Raw genomic sequence first — 21,608 nt, forward strand, 5'->3', positions numbered from 1 at the left:
CAGAACCCCGTGTGCAGGTCCAGGTCTTAAAGCCTCAGAGCGGCTGCAGAGCAGACTACAGATTCTGGCGTGCATTCAAAGCGCCAGTCGGTTTATTGTCATGCTTCTCTACTGCATGACAGAAATGTTGCAGTCTGCTTAAACCACAGAGGAACCGTGACAGGGTCTTCTAGGTTTTATTGAAAAATCATAAACAAGTCTTCTGGTCAGGCCGATGCAGGGAATGAGCCACAAATGAAAGATGGAGAAATGCTGGTAGTGAATGACCAAACTTACGCAGTGTTCCCTGCTTCCTGTTAGTTGCCATGGCGCTGGCAGAGAGTCCAGTGTGGAGGCCCTGTGACCCGTTAACAGGGACTTTTATGTGATCCGTCGCTACTCCTGTCTGGAGGCTTCCTTGCACTTCTCCCCCCACTGCTTTCTCCAACTGTCGACTGCGGTCCAGAAGGTCCCGCCCAAAGAAGGCCTCCTGCACAGATCGGACCATCCAATCAGATTACTGGATTCCCACGCAGACTCTTGTGTGCTTAAGCATTACCTGGAGGTAAGATGGAAACGCTTCCTCCAGCTTCCCCTTCTTCTTCCGATACCTCCTTTTCACTTTGTCCATCACGGGACCAGCACAGGGAGCTGTTTCCATGGAAACTTCAGCATCCAACATTCCTAATGGTTCAGAAGTTAGGGTTTTGTTAGCAGGTGATATTGACAGGAGGAAGAAGCCAAATGGTTGCAGCTGACTCACCTTCACCCTCCATGGAATCTTTTCTACACAGTTTCATTCTGCTCGGACCGGCCTTACCCCCCCGCTGACGCACCATGAAGCCCCCGATCCCTGAGACACACAGGCAAAGATGAAGACCGGCAAACTGATGTAATCTGATGGTTTTCTGTGCCCTGTTCCTCACCAGGCCTGTAGGGCTTCCTCTTCCTCTTTTTGCTGTTGTCACAGACCTCTGAATCCTTGGTGAGATCATCATCAAGAACGCGGTCCCGCTCAGGGCTGGAGTCTGATTTCATGTCACAATCCAACTCGCCTACAACAAAAGCAAAAAAAAGTCAGCTCTTCAGTCTGATGGTTAGAGGGGTAAGAAAGGCCCCTCCTGGCTGCTGGAAGTTTTCTCTCTCTTTTAAAAAAAAAATAAAACAGCTGAAATATTTATTTATTTCTATCCTGCTTGTGCTTTATTTGAGATGCCTGATGATGCTGATGCTGCAACCCCCACAGGCAGAGTTATGTCAAACCCAGCCTGAGGATCCACAGAACACTGCTGACCTCTGCCGTGTTCCTGCTCCAGGGACAGGTCTCCATGCACTGGAGTCTGCAGGACAAACACGCTGTTCTGGTTGGTGATCCTCAGCTTCAGTTTGGGCTTACACCTGCTGGAGAGGCAGAGAGTGAGCTGCTTCATCATCAGAGACATCTGCTCACCCGGGGAGGAAGGGGTGGAGCTTTACCTGCGATATCTACGTGGAGAGCTTAGAGGTTCAACTAGAGACTGCAGCTGAGAGAGCCCTGACTCAGTGAGGCACACGCCATCCTGAGTGTAGATCTTAGTGTCTAAAAACACAGAAACAGTGTCAGGTTGTGGTTCTGATTCTGCTGTTGACATCCACAGGCTAGCCAACTGACCCGGTTCTCTGATTTTGGACATGATGTGAGGCACGTGAGGACCCAGAGCTTCTGCCCTTCCTGTAACAACAACAAGTCAAGAGGAGGCACACCAACAATGTTAAGTGAAGGGGGCTCAAGTTACCATAGGTGCCACGCTCGTGTGCTTTGCACAGCGAGCAGTCAAAGCCCTCGTCGGCGGCCACCTCAACCTCGTCCTCCGTGCACAGACCCTGACATGTGGCATGGACCCACCTGCACACATAAAGACGATGAGCCAGAGTTGCATAAAGACCCAGAGTAAGTTTCTCAGGTTTATGTTACCTGTCGCACTGCTGGCACTGCAGGATGAGGTCATCCTCGGCATAGGCCTGCTGGCATGCAGGGCAGCGGCTCAGGCTGCAGCACGGCCCACACAGGCTGTAGTTCCTCTGCCAGTCAGAATGCACACCAGGGGAGGTGGAGCCACACTGAACGCACCACACACACCTAAGGACACACACATGCCGTCAGACAAGCCAGGCCTCTCAGAGACAGCATGACTGACAGCTGCACCCACCACTTGCACTTCCACGCTCCCTTTGGGACAGTGTGGAGGGGCGGGTCCAGGCAATAGGTGTGGTAGCTGATGTCACAGTCGTCACAGAGCAGTAGACGGCCGGGGTCGCTGGCGTCACCACAAGCCTCGCACACGGTACACTCCAGACAGCGCCATCCTTTGGTCAGGATCACCCGAGTAATCTGCAACCCACACAGGAATCAAATTACACTAGGCAAAACACACAAGTTTAGATTACAACTACTGAGCAGGTTGCACTAAAAAGAGACGGAACAAAGGATGTCCTTAAGATCAGTTATTGGATTACAGTAAACTGGTAATCAAATTTCAAACAATAAGTAATCAGACTGCAATGAATCAGTAATCAAAATCCAATAATCATAAAATCTGTAATCAGATTAAACAGAATCAGTAATCAGAGTGCTCACATAAAATGGTGTCATAAAAACACTGTACTTAAAGTAGTTAAGTTACTGCGATAGCACTGAGTATGGGTAAGAATTACTACAAAATTGTGTCTGGAAAAATCTTAAATTTATAGAATGAGGAATTCTGTTTTATTGTTCAGTTTAAGGGATACAAAAGGATAAAGTAATCAAATTACAGCCTAATTAAAGATAATTGTCTCGACAAAAAACTTTTGACTGAACAAAAGCAGATAAAGGGTGAAAGGTAAATTACCGTATTTTCCAGACTATAAGTCGCCCTTTTTTTCATAGTTTGGCGAGGGGTGCGACTTATACTCCGTAGCGACTTATATTAGAAATAAATTGAAATAAATACATTGTTAACCCTCCTGCTTGTTCATTTGTGAGGAACAGAGATGATGTTCCTGGGTCAATTTGATGTATGGGGTATGTTAAGTGTTAAGAGTATGTTAGGTGACTCAGAGAATCAGCAAACCTTTTTTACAGTAAGATCTTGAAGGCTAACAACATAACATTCTATTTTCCAATGATTTCATAGATTCAGAAATGCAATAAAAATGACAACTGTTTCTACAAATACAGGATGAAAACAGAGTATTAGTTGGCCAATGATGCTTCATGAAAGGAATAAATAAATAAGTATGAGAAAGAATTACTGTGAAATTATGAGATAAACAGTCTGCTATGATTGTGTCATATGAGGTTGTGAAAGTTATTAGCTCTTGGTCTCAGATTTTGTCAAATAAATTTCCCGTCAAAATGCGACTTATAGTCCAGTGCGACTTATCTGTGTTTTTTTCTACTTTATAATGCACTTTTGGGCTGGTGCGACTTATACTCCGGAGCGACTTATAGTCCAGAAAATACGGTATTATTATTTTAAATATGGCTAAACATCCATTAAATCCTTGTTCCACAAAAAGTGCTACAAAAATCAAATCAGTGAGATGAGTAATCAGATTACAGGGAGCACTGACCTTGATGTTGACGCAGTAAGGATGGTAACACTGTCCACACTGAGAACAGGCCAGCAGGCGGCCCTCAGCTCCCTGACCAAAGCTCCCACACACCACACACATGTCCTGCACACACACGGGTTGACGTGAGTGTCAGCTGCACAGCTGCACAGGTGAATGCTGGGGGATAGCCTCACCTGTTTGAGGGTGAAGTGATCTGAGGTGGAGAACATCACCACTGTGTTGTGCATGGAATTCTCCTCCTCCTCTTTGGTTTGGAAAGGCTCCACAAAGCCAGTCTGAAGCACACAGTAAAAACCCATCACCTCCTCTGACCAATGAGCAGGTGTTTGACCGATCTGAGCATGCTCAGTGTGTCTGCCTTACTGCTGTTGTCACAGCTAAACCGTCCATGGTCCTCAGTCGGCTTCTTCCTCTCCCTCCTCTTCCTCCTCCAACACCTCCTCCTCTAGACCTCCTTCTGCCAGGAAAGCCTGAACCACGACCCTGTGAGGGTGGAGGGGGGAAAAGACAAAAACAGAGGAGGAGGAAACAGGAAGAGATTGAGGAACAGTAGGAGCAGTGAGGGGAGCAGAAGCAAGGAATCGACATCCTCCAGAGACCACTAAAATGTAATGAAACAAATTCAGGATGTCAGAGGAGTTTCCTCATGTCCAGCAGGTTTACCCTCTTAAGACCTGCATCCACGTGCGTGGACATCATATTTTGGGTTATATTCCCACAGTAGTTTATTGTGCTTCACTGGGAGTACATGTGTAGAAGCTTAGTTCAAATTTTAGCTCAGGTCTTAAGAGGTTAAACCAGGAGCCGCTGTTGGTGGTGGGTGGGTGCAGCCAGATCTGTGGATCAACACAGAATCAGCAACTGATCTACCAGATCCTTTCATTTATTGAGCTGTTCTGGATTAACAGGATAACAGTTTAATCAGAGCCAACAAAGATGGTGCAAGGGCCCCGCTTTGGTTCAACTCTCTGGGAATGTTCTGATCCTGTTTCAGCAGATCTTAAGACTGCGGTCGGTAAGGTCTTCTCAACAGGGCCAGGGTGGGTTGTTAAACTGAGAACTCCTTCAAATTGATCGAATTAAAATGCAGTTAAGAATTTAGTGGCTTAAACAACATTAGTTTTGTTAATAGTAGGGCGTCAGATGTACTTGTTAGTTAACCAGCAGTTAGTTAGAGCCGATCTGAGTTCTTTACCACTGTTGAGCTCCAGAGAGGAGAGTCCAGCTTGGAGCTCTCCCACCCTGCCTCCCCCATGGAGTCCTGAGAGGACGAGGGGGGGCTCAGTGTCCTGCGACTGCTCCACCACAAACCCTGAGTTTGGTGGGAGGGGAGGATAAGATGCAGGAGGTCAGAAAGGGAGGAAGAAGGAGGGCAGGAGGAGAAAGGGGACAAATGCAGCAACATAAATGCAACAGGCAAAAAAACTGAAACAGCTGAAACACATCACCATGGCAACCACATGCAAACAAGCATCTGTTGAGCAGTCCAAACACACATGCTGTGCACGTGCAGGTGCATGGTCCAAACATGCCAAATGCACAGATGCAGTGTTAGTGACCAACGTCAGGAGGATGAACACGCTCCTGTCCTCCTCTGAGGAAGATGGGAGCTGTTGGGTTACTAAGGAATTGCCACCACCTCCTCTGTTAACGGAGGCAGGCCGATGGCTGACATGCTCCTCAGTTTCATATGAAGACTCACACCGGAGTTGAGTAAAGTCTACCAAAGTCCACTGAAACATTTGAAATCTGGACTTTAGCAGAAATCTGCTTGTTTTTAAAGAGTCACTCCAATGGAAATGCTGTTTCTAACATATTCCAGTAGCATTTTTCTGATGATTGAGGACATGTGTAAAGAAAATTAAGCTCAAAATTGCATTTCTGAATATTTCTTTATTCAAATTGTTGTAAACAAGAGCATTCATTCATCTTCTAAGCCGTTTAATCCCAATCGGGCTCTCTTGCTGGAGCCTATCCCGGCCCCTTGCGGGCGAAGACAGGGGACACCCTGACAGGTTGATAATCTGTCACAGGGCCACAATCACACTCCCAGGCACATTCACACCTATTGGGACAATTTAGAGTGACCAATTAACCTATGAAGCATGTTTTTGGACGGTGGGAGAAAGCCGGAGTCCCCGGGGAAAACCCACACATGCACAGGGATAAGATGCAAACTCCACACAGAAAGGTCCCCCATTGATGTTTCAGGTCCCCTAGTTGGGACCTGAACCCGGGGCCTTCTTGCTGTCAGGCAAGAGCGCTAACCACTGCGCCACCATGCAGCCCAGATGAAAAAATTCCTTTGAAAAAGGTTGAATCTCTGACAAAAAAATGCTCTGGGCGGACTACAAGCTCCCTGCTCTGCTCCATCCTAATGCATCCACTTGCAAACAAATATATCCATGAACTTTTTTTTCCCCCTCGTCTGAGCTCTGTTATTGCTCGCCATTTTTGTTGCACCATGAGGGGCTGTAAGCTAGCAGGACAATGTGTAGACGGAAAGCTCTCAGCAACGGGGAGCGGTATGGTCCCGCCCACAACTCAGATGTAAATTTCTAATGTTCTGCTACCGCTCTGCAGAAACAACGTCCTAGACAACAACAGAGGACTTTTGATCTTGGCTAAAAACAGCATAGTCATGAATTAAAGAACCTTGGGAACACATTTATCAAAAAACAAAAGATTGGAGTGGGGCTTAAAAAATGGGTTTCCTGTTTTCCTTCTATTATTTATAAATGTCTTCTTTGTGATTTGAGTATCAGCTGGAAGAATCATCTGACTGTTCTGGAACAAAAACATCAGCCTTCATAACTAGACATTATCTGCCCTTCAAAAAAACGCCACTAAAACCAGACCATAAAACTACATTTACAAGTATTTTGAAAGTTTGTTTAAAAAAACACTGTTGAAAATTTGCTTGCTTTTTGTGGTCGTTACCATAACAACTTGTTTATGCTTGACCTTCCCAAGCTCAAACCAAAGCTTGACTGTAACACAGACACACACTTTTACCGGAAGACCCGGTTCTCCTGAGTTCGGTAGCTTGTTCACCTAGAGCAGCGGGATGGATCGCAGTCCCAAGTCTCCCACACATAGCGCACTGCCAATGTAAGGGACATCGCCCAACCCTACCTTAAATGTTGGTCTAGTTACGTCCACACAGAGCCTCAAAAAAAGAACATTGTTGGGGTAGAACTGCACTAATGACAACTGGACATGTTTGTCAGTGGCAGAACCTGTACCTGCTTGACCCGAGCTCTTCCAGAGGAGAACTTCCGCTTGGAGATGGCTGGTTTCCCCATGCCGATCTTTGGGGTGAAGGGGAGCACTGTGGGAGGGGCCTGAGACTGAATCAGAACAGGATGTTAGTGAGGAAAAGCATGCGTGACACTGGACACGGCTGAATTCTGAGACTCACTTCAAACAGTGGAGGAGAATCTCTGCACATCAGAGGAGGCGAGGGTGGGGTGAGTGGAGGCGGGGTGACAGGGGTTCGGGCTGGGGAGGTTTCTGGGGAGGCCTCAGTGGAGAATGGAGACTGTCTAAGTCGTATGGAGAGATCATCTGAGGGCCTGGAGGAGCAAGGGGGAGGCCTCAGTATCCGACCTTTCCCCCTGCAGGAAGGGGCAGGAGAGTTAGGAGAGGAAGGGTGCAGGAGGGAGGGCGGAGGAGAGGAAGTCATCAGCTCCATCACCTCCATGTCTAAAGAAGACCCGAGGTCCAAAACAGGGCTAATCGGCTTCACTTCTTCCTCAACATCTGATTGGTGGGTTTTTGCCTCTTTGACCTCCAGCTTTTCATTCATTGGCGGTTCCTCCCAACCCAGGCAGCCATCTGCTTGAAGCTCCTCCTCTTTCTGTGAAGGTTTAGCACGTGATCGGTCCTCATCTTTGGTGGGTTCTGTCATTGTAGAAACAAAGTCTATTGGGCTTATTGATTGGCTGACAGGCGTGCTCTCCTCTACCTTGGTAGAGTTTTCCGCACAGGGAATCCGGATCATTAGGGGGGGCAAGGCCTCATCCTTGCCTGGAGGGGGAGACGAAAGAGGGGACTGTGGTGGAGGGGAGGAGCATGCAACAGGTGGTGAAAAAGGAGTTGGCGAACAGGAGAGAGGAGCATCAGTTGGTTGGTCCTTAGGGATCTCTGCAAAGACGAAACAGAACCAAATGAAGTGGAACATTGAGCACCAGAAGAACTCAGGTGGAGTTCAAAGTTTAACAGGGGACAGCTCTAAAACTAATAAAAAAAAGCTAAAACTTTCTGAAGTGGACAACTTCATGAGGACCCAGACCAGTTCCCTGCACCTTTCCAGATCTGAGCATTTTAGAATCTCTTCCTGTATAGGATTACTCACAGAAATAGAAAAGCGGAAGTATAAGAGATGTAAACAAAGCAACTGCTCCTCACCTGAAGGAGAACGAGCTTGAACAGTTCTGAGAAGACTCTGCACCTCCTCTGCTTCTTCTCCCCCCTGGTCTTCTTCTGGACTCTCCTGAGCTGGGTAATGGAAGTCCTCCTTAGAAGATGTCGGCTTTTTCTCCACATTGTCATCTGGAGGTACAGAAAGTGCTGATAATGTCAAAAACCACATAACTCATCAGGCTTGGTCTAGTCTCTGATACTCACTTGCAGCTGCTGACTGGAGGCTTGCAGGACCAGACTTTAACTGTGCAGCATTAGTAAGAACCAGATCAGGGCAGGTTTCAGCCTCAGGAAAAACAGCATGTAGACCAGGAATAACCTCAGAGTTTTCAGGACAGGGATCTGGACCCTGCGTTTCTGAAGCTACTAGGTCACAAGCAGGACTTGCAATTGGACTTCGGTGTGAAGGGCTGTATTGAGCTTGTGGGGGCAATGGGGAAGCCACCTGAGGAGGGCTCACCTCATTGTGGGTGGGGCTTGGAGGAGTAGCAGAAGCTTCACTGCTGAAGGTAGTGCAAGGCATCACAGTGTTATCCTGAGCAGGACCAGTCTGGACTGGGCTAGCGTGTTGTGCAGCGACTTGAGAGGAGTTGTCTGACAGAGCTGGTCCTAGTTGAGAAACGACAGATTCTGATTTGGGAGCATCTGGATCTGAAGGGGTGTCAACAGGTGTCTGACTAATTTGTGGAACACATTCTGGGTCCAGCTGAGCGGCACTGGGATTAATGGGTCTTGCTGAGCTGGCCAAATGGTCCAAAGGTAAAACTGAGGAGGGGCTAAGAGGTGCTTTAGTAAGGCTGGTACTGGTTGTAGCCCCATGTTCCAGATGGTGGGGGCTGCTTGATGGGCTTTCAGATTCTGCAGCCTGAGGCAGGCTAATGGAGGTGGGAGCTGTCTGTTCAGGACTGCTGTCTTTCTGAGCAAGGTCTGAGGGAATGAGACTAACTCGATTAGCAGGAGACCTCGGAGGACTTTGAGTGGCAGCTGCAGGGCAGGAACTATACTGGTCATCCTGGTCCTGGGGGACAATCAGGGCACAGTGTGGAGAACTGGAGGAGGCTGGTGGTGAGTCCATCTCTGCAAGAGAACAAACATCTCTGGGGGGAAAAGAGGGGGTTTCTGAGTGGGCCGGATTCTCTGGGCTTCTGGGATCAGATTCAGCCTGCTGTAGCTTCTCATGCTCTGGATCCCAAGCCGGTTCCGGTTCTACTGAGCAGGTCTCAGTGGGTGCCATGGGGCTGGTTGGTTGTACTGGGAGACAAATCTCAGAAGCTACAGAAATAACATCGGGGGGGCTCTGGGATTGGCAGGTAACAGAGCTTTCAGCAGGCGTCAGCTGGGAGAGACTGACACTTGCAGGTTCAATAGCATCTGCACACGGGGAGGGACCGCCACACGGACTGTGATCAACAGAGTTCAATGGGGAGTGACTCCCCTTGGTTTCCTCCCCAGAAGGGAGGAAATTTAGGCTACTGTGTTCCTGTGAAGTGCTGATGTGTTCAAGGCTTTCTGGTGTTTGGACAGGAGGGATGAGGGGGCTAGTCTCGACACAAGGACCAATGGGCAAGGCAGAGGTGGAGCTGAAGGAGCCAGGGTTTACTTCCAGTGTATGGTGTTGGTTCAAGCCCAGGTCTGAGGCAGCTGGAGCCTGGAGCTGTGCAGGGCTCGCAGGCTGTGACAGACTGAGGGGTCTTGGCATCGGGGGGAACGCACAGGGGCTACAAGGAGCAGAACTTGGCCTGCAGTAATCTGGAGGGTGATCCTGGTTCAGTGCAGATATATGTGGGGCTTCCACAGGGTTTTTCTGGTCCAGGTTGGGTTCTGCTTCCTGCTTGGAGCATTGAGGTGAGGTGCCCCCTTGTGCTGGACTGAGTTGTCCTGGCTGTGGACTGTAGTCCTGCTGTGAAGGGGTGGCGTTCAGAGGACTAAATGATTTGCTGAGTTGGGTCTCATCCTCCTGACCAGCACTGGATGGTGGAGGACTGTGCTCAGGCTCAGAAACCTCTCTAGTACAAACCAGCCCAGACTGAGCTGGACTCTGTTCAAGTAAGGACATGGATGTTTCCTGCACAGGACTCTGATCTTCTCGAGGCTTCAGTGCCATGGTGGGACCGAGATCAGAAGGGTTCTGCTGGGCATGTACAGAAGAAGTCTGGCAAGTTTGACTTTGCTGAATTTCAGCAGGAGAAGGAGATGAGCCTGAATGATAGGGTAGGGGTTCTTCCTGATGGGTGTGAGAGGAGGAGGGTGTCTCATCAAAGTCAATGGGATCAGCGTTCTCTGAAGGACCATCACGGACCTCTGCTGCTTCAGCTGCTGAAATTACAGAACCATGAGCAATCTCTTTGGGAGATGAAACAGGACTAGGTTGATTTTCTTCAGATCCAATATTTGGACTTTTATTGAGATCCGTGGGAGACTGCTCAGGATTTGGAAGAAATTCTTGAGAAGAAGGAGCAGACTTTTGGTCTGAAGAGTCATCCCTGTCCTGGTTAACCCCGGGTTGTGGCTCCGGAGCACCACAGGCTTTTTCAGAAGATAGTGCAGAACATTGCTGTGGTTCTGAAGGAGACTGGGGGTAGTTTTCCTGTAGCTTGGAAACTAATCTTTCAGGATCATGAGTTATCACTTCAGTAATTGGTGAAGGACTCTGAGCACCATCTTCAAGAGTTGATGCAGAACTTTGTTGAAGCTTTGTGTTCAACGATCCAGGACTCTGAGAGCTGTCTATTAGAGAAGATGGAGAAACTGTTGAAGGACCTAGATCTTCTTCTGGACATGGAGCAGGACTGTGATTGTCTATTTTGGGAGTTTGTGCAGGACTTTCATGAAACTCTGCAGGCAATGGCATTGATGCAGGAGATGTTTGAGGATCTTGAGGGTTGTCACCTGGTAGTGGAGGTTCTTGTTGGAGATCAGGAGAAAGTTTTCCATCAGACTGACAGATGTCTTCACAAGGTGGACCAAGAATTGGAAGAACCTCAGCCAAACAAGGCTCAAGAGTTGTGAGAACCTTTTCAGCAGGTGATGCAGGACTTAGCACCATCTCATCTAAAGGTGCTGCAGGACTCTCTTCTGTGGGTGATTTGGGGCTTTCTTGAATCTCTTTCAAGGATGCTGCTGTACTTGCAGTGATCTCTTCTGAAGGTCCAGTAGGACTTTGGACCATCTCCTCAAAATGAGCAACAGGACTCTGATGGATCTTCTCTGTAAATGATTTGGGGCTTTCCTGAATCTCTTCTACAGACACTGCAGGGCTTGATGAGGCCTTTTCTGAAGGTGCTGTAGGACTTTGCACCATCTCCTGTAAATGTGCTCCAGGACTCTGATGGATCTTTTCTAGAAATGATTTGGGGCTTTCCTGAATCTCTTCTACAGATACTACAGGGTTTGAGGAGGCCTTTTCCGAAGGTCCAGTAGGACTTAGCACCATCTCCTCAAAAGGAGCCGTCGGACTCTGATGGATCTCTTCTGTAAATGATTTAGGGCTTTCCTGAATCTCTTCTAAAGATGCTGCTGGACTAGCAGCAATCTTTTCCAAAGGTCCAGTAGGACTTTGGACCATCTCCTCAAAATGTGCTCCAGGACTCTGATGGGTCTTCTCTGTAAATGATTTGGGGCTTTCCTGAATCTCTTCTAAAGATGCTGCTGGACTTGCAGTGATCTTTTCTGAAGGTGCTGTAGGACTTTGCGCCATCTCCTGTAAATGTGCTCCAGGACTCTGACAGGCCTTTTCTAAAGGTGATTTGGGGTTTTGCTGAATCTCCTCTAAAGATGCTGTAGGACTTGTGGGGAGACTTTCTGAAGGTCCTGTGGGACTTTGCTGAATCCCTTTTTGGTTTAAAGGAGCAAGATCTTTCTGGACTTTTAGAGAAGGTGGTGCCTGATTCTGATGGATTTCCGCAGAAGAATCTTCATTGCTCTGCTGGATGTCCATGGAGGATGCTCCAGGACTTTGCTGAATCTCTTCTAAAGATTCGAGAGAAACTTTCTGGATATTTTCTGATGGTGTTGAAGAACTCGGATCGATCTCATCAGATGATGATATAAGATTTTGATGGATCTCAGAGGTTAGACCATGAAAGACCTCTTTAGGAGGTGGTGAAGGAATCTGGAGGTCTGATGGAGATGGTGGTAAAATGTGACTGAAGTCTAATAAAGATTTTACAGGGTTTGGCTGAATGTCTTCAGAAGACAACAGAGAATTCTGTTGTAGATCAGTGGCTGACTGCTGATGGATCTCTTCAGAAGACAGTGCTGGACTTTGACCAATTTCTTCGAGACAAAGTGCAAGATCTTTTTGGAGGTTTGGGGAAGATGGTGTCTGACTTCGATGCACTTCCTGCTGGATGTCTGCAGGCGATTCTGCAGGACTCTGATAGATCTCTTTAGCATGCAGTAGTTGACTGTTTGGGGAATCCGTGTGAGTTTGTGAAGGACTGGGTTGAGCATCTGAAAGAGACACTGCAGCACTGGGTTCCGTTGCAGGCGGAGGGGGAGTAAGATGCTGCGGTGATGGCACACAGACACCACTGGCAGGACTCTGAGCCACCTCTGAACAGAGGAGCTGGACAGGACTGTCAGCAGAATGAACATCTGGATTACTGGGAGGTCGGGGCTGTAAAACGTCAGTGGGCGGGGCTGGGCTATGGCTTTGTGATATTGGCTCCTCGCTCTCCTGGGGCTTGCAGCTAAAGCAGATGTAACCCTCTGACCCCGCCCTGCCCTCCCCAGCCTGGACCGAACACTCAACATGGACACACCTGAAACACACAAAAAATGTTTTGGCTTAACATTTCTATAAGGAAGCTCACCATAAACATTCTCTCTGCATGTTTAAACGCAAGACTTTCTGTGTGTCTATACATTCAATTAACTTATACTTAAAGCTCTGATAGAAGGAAGGTTAACCTGTAGCAGCAGGAACAGGTGAGATAGTCCTGTGGTGTGTGGGAATCAGGAGTTCGGTCACAGAGAGGGCAGGGCAGGGCCAGGTCACATGATTCACACAGGAATGGGTTATTGGCCCACCGGCCTGACGATGAGACGCCACAGCGGCGGCAGGTTCTGCAGTTCTGGAGGGAGGAGGGGCTTTGTGAGCTCAGGGGCACCACGTACATAGTTGTGTGTCTGTGTTTAAATCTCACCTTGCAGGTCCAAGCAGCGTGCGGCGCATCATCCAGCGGGGGCGTGAGACAGTGAGCGTGGTAAGCTTTATCACAGCGCGCACACAATAGCACGCCACTGTCACCTTGCAGACTGACAAACAAAAACATAGCTGTGGTCACTCATGCACCCCAAAATCTGTCAGACCCTTAAAAACTTGAGCCAGATCCGTCACAGTCACTTCTTCCAGACCACACTGGCTGCACACGGTGGGAAGAAAAAATGTTGGCCCGTCTGACAGAAGATGATACCTCCACCTCCTTCCATCTAAACAGGAAGAATGCTTCAGCTATGCCTCAGCTCCACAATGTATACATTTTTTAAACTTTTAACACTTTAGCTCTGTCGTTTAAATACTTTCGACTAGAGATCGACCAATATGTTTTTTCTTTTTTCATTGTCGATACCAATACGTAAAATTGGTCAAGGATGCCAATAACTGATATTTGGAGCCTATATTCATTTGAAGTAAAAATTAACATATTGGCCACAAATTTTTAAATACATCAAACACCAACAATTAACTTTATTTAAAAAAAGAAGTACCGTAATTTCCGGACTACAAGCCGCTACTTTTTTCCTGCGCTTACAGCCCTGCGGCTTTTTCAGTGACGCGGCTAATTTATGGATTTAATTGGCGGCCGCCATGTACGTATTTTCGAACTCAGTGAATAGTTTGAATTCTCTATCTAACACCAAGCACGAGGCATTTTTATTCAACACACCTCTTAGCAGCCAAACAGCATGGACTTAACTTCAGGTCTTAGACACTTCAGTCATGGTTCAACAAAACGAAACACGCATGCCCGGCCGCATCCCAGAATCCTTTGGGGCCATTAGACCCAACGTGCACGTGATCGCCGCTACATTATGATGAAGCTTTCAAGTTAAAAGCAATCGTTAAAAGCAGCGTAAAAAAGTCCACCGTCACCAACGGGTTTGGAAAAGCCGGTTTGCTGCGTGACGGAGAGAACAGCGCATGGAGTGAATTTACACTCCATTTACGGTTTCTAAGGAAACCGTAAAAGCGGAATTTTGCTTTGAAAAACTCACAGCCTCCGTGTGAGCTGAAGACATCTTCTCCTGCTGATTGAGCTGCGGGGCCGATGGCAGTCTGATGGCTCCCACACGTAACAACGCACCCGCCCCTCATACACAAAACGTACAGTTTTAAGTCCGATTGCTCTGCACAGACACGATTTGCTCGGTCCACCGGCGCAATGGGGACGAAGTGCTCCTCCTTGAAGCCGCCCTGGCCAGAGGTGTCGGAGTAGATAGGAAGGGGAGACAAGGAGCGCGCGGGGCGGGAGCGGAGTGCAGAGGCGTCCGCGGAGTGCAGAGGCTTCTGAATTCTGACCCTCGCGCCGCGAGGAGGCGCGCGCTTTTCAGTCGTCGCTGCTTTATTTTACTAGCGTGTTTTTTAAACAGCCCTGTTACTCCCATAACGCTGCTGCGACACAAGCGGAAGGAGAGCTTTTCCCGTTCACCCCTCCATGCACTGCTGCTAATTCTTAAACACGTACAACAGAATGGCGAGCCGGGCGTTGGCCCCGCCTTTAGCCCCTAAAACTCATGGGAAATGTGGAATCGCGGATGTAAATTTCCTCATTATAACTGAGGGATGTAATGTTGATTATATGGTTACTGTTTGTAATTTTATGTTAGATACCTAGATTGTCAATAAGTAAAAAAAAAAATGAAATAAAAACACCATAACTGAGGGACTTGTGAACAGAATACAGCTCCATGCTGTTTGTCAGATGTCGATACACTTAAATACGTGACCCAGAGGCAAAATTGGCACCACCCACAATGGGCTAATGAATTGCACTCACTCTGGGATGCTGGGCGTGATCTGTCAGGATGACAATACCGGCTAACACATGCGCGGCTTGTACTCTGACGCGGCTTGTGTATGTATAAAAGCAGTCAAACACGTGAATATGGGTGGGTGCGGCTTGTAATCGTGTGCGCTTTGTAGTCCGGAATTTACGGTAAATAAAAATACTAATTAATAGCTCCTAGAGGTGCGGGAGTAATAGACTCAGCAGCATCTCTTAAGTTAAACAGTTCCCCAAAGGTTTTTAATAAAGTAAAACTTCAACCTTGTAAAAAGATGAAACAAAAATAAAAAGTGCAGGGAGTTCTTTGGCACTATGGCTCATCTTACTTATAAGGTCAAAATAAAATGTAAATAAATGAATATCTAGTTTTATCAGGTAAATAAACAAAGTGAAATAAAGTTTGAGAAAAATGTGACTGTCAGTAAGCAGAACGACATGGTGGTGCAAAAAGCAAAGTTGTTCACGTGTTCTGCCACAAAAGGCCTTAATAGTCACAGCCCGATTGCTAGTAGATAATATGCAGGGGATTGAGATGTTTATTACAATTTCAGGAGAGTTTTCAGATGGCCAATCGGACTGATCAGATCGCGCTGTAGTGCTGGAGACAAAGAGGTGTGGCTGCACCCAAACAACCAGTTCAAAATCAGTCCACCGGATTAAAAAAAGGCCAATGCCGACATACGCCAAAATAACAAATATCAGCGCCAATAATCAACCTATTCATTCATCTTCTTCCGTTTGTCCCTTTCGGGGTCACGGGGCTGCTAGAGCCTATCCCGGCAGGTTGCCAGTCTGTCGCAGGGTCACACATATCACACCCCTCTGCACACTCACATTCCCACCTGTGGACAATTTGTGACCAATTATGAATTATGAAGCATGTTTTTGGACGGTGGGAGGAAGCCGGAGTCCCCGGAGAAAACCCACTCATGCACAGGAAGAACATGCAAACTCCACTCATAAAGGTCCCCATTGATGTTCTGTTTCAGGTCCCCCCAGCCGGGACTTGAACCAGGGGTCTTCATGCTGTGAGGCAAGAGCGCTAACCACCGTGCAACCTAGTCAATAATCAATCAACCCCTACTATTGACTAGCATAACTCTTCAACCGTTGATGCATATTAACATAATTCCAGTGGATTCTGAAGCAGAGAAAAGCAAATTTATAGTGAAATCTAACACTGTGATCCCCCTCTGAATAACATATCGATGAAAAACCAATATGTAAAGCCGCTTATCTCTTGTTTAGAATCAGCTGATTCATGTTAATCGCGTAAACTGTCCAAGAGTTACAGTATGTCAAAGAGCATGTGTTATTCCAGTGTCTTCTGAAACATCTCTAGTGTTTAAAGTTTAAAACTCAACTGCAGTGTATCTGGCTGCATATGGAAGGGGGAGGTTTTTCCTTGTCCCATTACCGTTTCAAAATGTGACATTAATGTGTGACCTACAGTCAGAACCAAACAGTCCCAGATGACCAGCTCCAAATGGGTTATGGTGTGTTTGCGCTACCTGCAGCTGCGACACACACGGCACTGAGGACACTGCCAGCCAACCCGACTCAGAGGTGAGGGAGTTACGGGGGGGTCCAGGCAGCTGCCATGATAACAGCTACCACAGCAAGAACACATCAAAAGGCCGCCGGAGTCTCCGCTGCCCGCACATAACCTACATTGTGAAGAGCCTGCAGGAAGACAGATGCATTACATCACACACACAGGGAGAAACCGACCGGCCTCAAAGATCGTCTGGTCACCGTCCCAGGACTCAATCTGTGTGTGAGATGTACCCGTGCGTGCGTGCTGCGTGCACAGTATGCGTCTCTGGTTCCAGTCTTGGCATGCTCCTGCAGCAGCTGCACATGGCATGTGGTAGCTCCGCGTACAGCCCGTTTCCTGGCAACGCAGCGATGCACCGAGATGCCGGCAGAACGCGCACACCTGGACAGGTGAAGGGAGTGGATGTGGACAATGACACAGAGTTATTTTGAAAGACAGTTAAAACTGAGTCAGCTGGTTGTGATCTGCCTCTTAAGACCAGAACCCAGACACTCCATCAGAGCTTCAACACCCACCTGAATGCTTCCTGAGTCTATGGCTTTGTCCACGAACAGCAGAGATTGGCCCTCCCCTCTGCGAACCCCCTCTGACCAGGTGGCACACTGCAGGTGAGCACAGCACTGACCTGCCCACACGCATACATGTGTTGAAAATGTAAACTCAAACAAAACGACTGGGGTGATCAAATTCATCATGACAAATAACCAAAGGGTACCGAGGTACCAAATTCTTTGGTCAACTGTCAACAAATTGAGTACCAAGAAATATCAAATCAACCAAACAGACATCTGTTCCAATTTTGACATTCTGTATTACTCAGACCATAAGGTACATTGGATGATAAGACGCCATATTGCTAAACAAAGAATGAGTGGTTAAGTTTCACATGTAGGGCACACTCTACTATGGGGAGCATGAAGCAAAAATTGGTCAGGCAATTGGTCGGAGGGGTTGATGAGAAATTTTTCTAGCAAACAGTGTTGTTTTTCATGTGTGTCTCATATCTGAATTAACCAGTGACTGCATAAGAGAACTGGACTGAGGGACCCCCACATTCCAAATAGGAAGTACCTGCTGGTATCAGCAAAAGCAAAAAGCCAAAATCAGCTAGTACTCATATTTGTCAGAATAATCATTTTTGCTTTGATAAATATTTTAAATATGTTCTTGATAACCCTATTTTTTTTCTTTATTGCAAGTTATGTACATTATAAACTGTCCAATCAGACACCTTAATAAAAGTAGGTGGTCTTGTGTCGAACATTTAAAGCTTTTGATTGACAGATTCTTCAACCGCTTTCAGTGTGGACTTCCAACAAGCTCAGTCTCGATTGGAGAGAGTGGTTGCCATAGAGATGTTGCCTCAGACCAATCACTGCCTACTGACGATTTCTGGTTCCAGCATGGCGACTGCCCTATTGGGAAAAAACTGAATTGACTTCATTTCGTTGGAACCGGAACTGAACCATTTTCTATGGGTGACATCAAACTCGCTCATTCCAGTTCCCTGATACAGTCAATAGAAATAACCAGCCTTTGCAGAGAGCAACACAACTGATATGTCAAACCTTACTCACAATAACTCAGTATTGTTCAGTTGTAACACTTAAAATAAGACAAATTATACCTTCTTCATTATATACAGTACGTATCACTCCACCAAGCCCGACTACCCATAATGCTCCGACTGTCCCTCAAGCTGTGTGGCTTCATAATTTATCAAAGTCATTGTAAAATATTTTAACAGATGTACCAAAGAAAATTGAATACAAGTCAGTAAACCATCCTAAAATTCTTCCATAAGGTTCGTTGGACTGTAAGGCTCACTGTCAAGTTCTGAGAAAAAGAAATAGAGGATTTTATGGTTCATAAATATGGTAAATAAATCTATACTTGACGAAATATAGCCTTTGAGACTCACTGCTGTTGACCACAGCTTTTAAAATTTTAGAGAGAAATCTACATTCCTTGATTTGGAAGAAGAAGAAAAAAATTACATTTAACGTTTTAAAAGGCAAATGGAAACTTGGACACAATTCTTATCAAACTAGGAAACCTAATCATTAAAAAAAAACAGACAATGAAACCCTTTTAAGCCAATTTAAACGTTGAAACTTGGATTAATCCCCATTTGATCATTTCAACACCCCATGAACGCATCAACAGGAGGCAGCTGCTCACCTGTGGCGTCGAATAGTGATTGGACGTCAATGTCGTGTGGAAGGCCAATAGGTCCGAGCTGCTTCATGAACTCTGAGGAAGACTCGTCTGAAACACATACACACCACAGCGCTCACATTTGCGTCACTCTGATCAGGAAGAACAGGACCCAGAACAAAACTCACCACACTGCTCCGGACTGCTGCACCTGCGCGGGCACACAAACACACACACACATACACAGAGGTTAGACCACCTGACCATAACTTGTCAGCATCTTCTACATGACTAAAACACAGCAGACTCACGTGGGCGGAGCCTGGCTGTCATGGAAGCAGTGTTCGTGACAGTCGCTGTCCCGGTCAGAGGAGGTGCGACGGTTGAGAATGTGGAGTGGAATGTAACCGGGGGTCGGGCCAAACACTACCAGGCGGCCCAGGCCTAGAAGAGGCTCGTCACCACGGTAACAGAAGGCACACTGCTTCCGCCTACATGGACACACAACACACGATCCTGAGTGTGTTGACTCGTTTATTTGTTTGTGTCGTGGGTGCTGCTCATCTCAGACCACAGCGTCCGCTGCTCTGGGTTTTGTGATTAACCATGGTGACATCACCTGCTCAGCCTCCAGGTAAACTCACTTGTGTTTGGGTCAACCTGAGTTCTGGTTGAGAACTGCAGTTCTGAACCAGGACAGCGGCCCCGCCAGTGAAAAGACCTCCAGCTGGTTCTGATCTGTTTTAACACACATACATGAGCACTTACCGCTTTTTGGCGTGTCCAAGAATGGGGGTGGGTGAGCCACCAGAGTCCTCTGACAGAGACCGCTGGTACATTGGGGACAGTGAGTCCTCGTCCTCATCGTCCAGCCTCAGGCAGGGGGACACAGGAGGACTGCAGCGGAGGCTGGGGGCAGGACTCCGCTCAGCAGGGCTGCGTATCAGGCTGGGCCGCTCTTCTTCAACCGGACTGGGATCCAGTCTGGGGGACAAATTAAGGTCTGGAGGTGGGAGCACGGAGCAGACATTAGGGTGCTCCTCAGGACTGGGAGGTGGGAGTAGAACAGTGGGAGGAGGACTGGTTAGATCCTTCTCAGCAGTAGAAGGCGGCTCTGGACTGGACTTTGAGACTGTCCCAGGCTCAGGTTCTGGTGGTGGACTGAGCCGTTCCTGGCTGGGTTCAGGTTCAGGGTCAGGGTCAGGGTCAGGGTCAGGGTCCAGGTCTAGGTCAGGGTTTGTGTCGGGTTTTCTCCTTGAAGTGGACCGCCTTCGTCCTGCTGCCCTGACTTCCTTCAGTTCTGTGAGCAGAGAGTTCGGAATAAGATTTTTTTCATAGATGCACATACAGGCGAGACTGACTAAACTTTTGAAGCTTTTGAAGCCTCACAGACTGTTGACCTCTGACACTCCCCATCTCCAAGTCTCTGCAGAAGCTGAAAATATCTGGGAACTCAAAACAACCTGGTCTCCTCAAGGTTTGCAAACTCTAAATCACCAACCTCAGAGAAGATGATTCGGTGTGTGCTAAGAGTGCCAGGAAGTATATGTGAACTCTGCTGGGTCTATCAGGAGTGTTAAAAGACATCAATTCAAGAACGAGCAGCACCTTACTGTCTTTATCTCCTGGCTTCAAATTTAGAGTAAAAGCAGAGAAAGTTGTAAAAACAGCATTTTATGAGGGATCACTTCCAGACAGGAGCTGTCAATCATCTGGTCTATTTGAAGCTCTGCGCCTGTCAAATATGTCCACCAACCTACTTGGAAGGATAAACTGTTAAACTAACTTCAAACACATTTGGAACAGATGTCAACCTTCATACAGTAGCTGCAGTTACATGGAAAAAAGTAATTGGAATTAACACCTGATCAGAATAAAAATGCATGTAAATACGCCGTTCGGAATACTCTGCCCCGATTAGACTTATGCGTATCAAAATTTCTTTCCGATCAAGATAGATGTTGATCCGATCGTATTGCATCTAAACAGTTTATTCCGATCGTGGGTCACTACTGCGCTGGCTTGTTGACGGTGTGGCGCTCCAGAGAAGGGCTTTGGAGCACGAACAGGACCGGTCGCCTGCTCCACCCGTGCGAAGCATGCCTCAGAGCAGAGCAGCCGGACTTGTAGCTTCATGTTTGCAGGCAGGGGAGGGTGCTTTGTTACACTGTGTGCTCCGAAGGAGGCTTCGGACGGTTTTTGAGCTAATGGAGCGGACTTTTGAGTGGAGAAATGCCGTGCAGTCCTGAGAAACCGTGTAAACAATGATGTAATTCCCACATATTTACGTCCAGTCCAGATGCACATTGCGGCATTGCCCCCACAGACTTTTTAACTACATCCACGGCTAAATGTTGTTGTTGGCACATATTAGCCGAACCCTAACCCTTGTTCTGGCTTCCACCAAGATAAAAAAAAAAAAAAAAAAAAAAGAGTGAACAAGCAAATAATCATAACAATAGTAAAAACACGTTTAGAATATCATCTTGCTCAATGCAGCAGTTTTTTTGTTTTACAACGGAACTCAATATTTCTTCTTCTACAGTCATTTCTGGTATTTTAGACAGTTCTGCGCATGTCCACAGGATTTATTCCGAACGAAAGTGCGGCGTATGTAAGCGTTTGTTATAATCGCATAAAGTTTTTCTGGGCCCATCTACACAGTTCAATTCTAATCCGATTTTTGATCCGATCAAAGACATTTAGCACATGTAAGCTCAGCTGTTGCATGTCCATGACGGCTCAAACTCCATCTACACCAACTTCCAGGTTCAGTTGCTTTCATTCTCACCAGTCTGCCACACAGCAGTCGGCAGTCTGCTCTGCTGTGTGGCTTAGCATGAAACATGGGTGAAGTTTTAACAGAAAGCCGGAGAATCACC

The 21,608-nt window shown here is 47.2% G+C and overlaps 1 protein-coding gene across 8 annotated transcripts in view; it reads right to left on the reverse strand.

Moving 5' to 3' along the window:
• Window positions 1-21,608, reverse strand: part of LOC101171448 (histone-lysine N-methyltransferase 2C) — a 54,052-nt gene that overhangs the window by 26,605 nt on the left and 5,839 nt on the right. For 6 of the 8 annotated variants that reach the window (XM_023950188.1, XM_023950187.1, XM_023950186.1 and 3 more), the window contains exons 4-30: window positions 19,495-20,026; window positions 19,038-19,217; window positions 18,915-18,937; window positions 18,751-18,837; window positions 17,085-17,194; window positions 16,800-16,950; window positions 16,523-16,694; window positions 13,149-13,260; window positions 12,913-13,076; window positions 8,206-12,764; window positions 7,987-8,130; window positions 6,998-7,722; window positions 6,822-6,926; window positions 4,772-4,888; window positions 3,940-4,059; window positions 3,750-3,851; window positions 3,574-3,678; window positions 2,169-2,350; window positions 1,934-2,098; window positions 1,755-1,864; window positions 1,631-1,690; window positions 1,456-1,558; window positions 1,274-1,380; window positions 906-1,034; window positions 743-832; window positions 539-663; window positions 277-469 (exon numbers count right to left, since the gene is read on the reverse strand). In XM_023950188.1, the coding sequence (XP_023805956.1) occupies window positions 277-469; window positions 539-663; window positions 743-832; window positions 906-1,034; window positions 1,274-1,380; window positions 1,456-1,558; window positions 1,631-1,690; window positions 1,755-1,864; window positions 1,934-2,098; window positions 2,169-2,350; window positions 3,574-3,678; window positions 3,750-3,851; window positions 3,940-4,059; window positions 4,772-4,888; window positions 6,822-6,926; window positions 6,998-7,722; window positions 7,987-8,130; window positions 8,206-12,764; window positions 12,913-13,076; window positions 13,149-13,260; window positions 16,523-16,694; window positions 16,800-16,950; window positions 17,085-17,194; window positions 18,751-18,837; window positions 18,915-18,937; window positions 19,038-19,217; window positions 19,495-20,026 (8,772 nt within the window). The remainder of the gene's footprint in view (window positions 1-276; window positions 470-538; window positions 664-742; window positions 833-905; window positions 1,035-1,273; window positions 1,381-1,455; window positions 1,559-1,630; window positions 1,691-1,754; window positions 1,865-1,933; window positions 2,099-2,168; window positions 2,351-3,573; window positions 3,679-3,749; window positions 3,852-3,939; window positions 4,060-4,771; window positions 4,889-6,821; window positions 6,927-6,997; window positions 7,723-7,986; window positions 8,131-8,205; window positions 12,765-12,912; window positions 13,077-13,148; window positions 13,261-16,522; window positions 16,695-16,799; window positions 16,951-17,084; window positions 17,195-18,750; window positions 18,838-18,914; window positions 18,938-19,037; window positions 19,218-19,494; window positions 20,027-21,608) is intronic. The other 2 variants (XM_023950184.1, XM_023950189.1) reach the window with 2 other exon arrangements.

This window comes from Oryzias latipes, chromosome 20 (assembly GCF_002234675.1).
Source record: "Oryzias latipes chromosome 20, ASM223467v1".
Lineage (NCBI taxonomy): Eukaryota > Metazoa > Chordata > Actinopteri > Beloniformes > Adrianichthyidae > Oryzias > Oryzias latipes.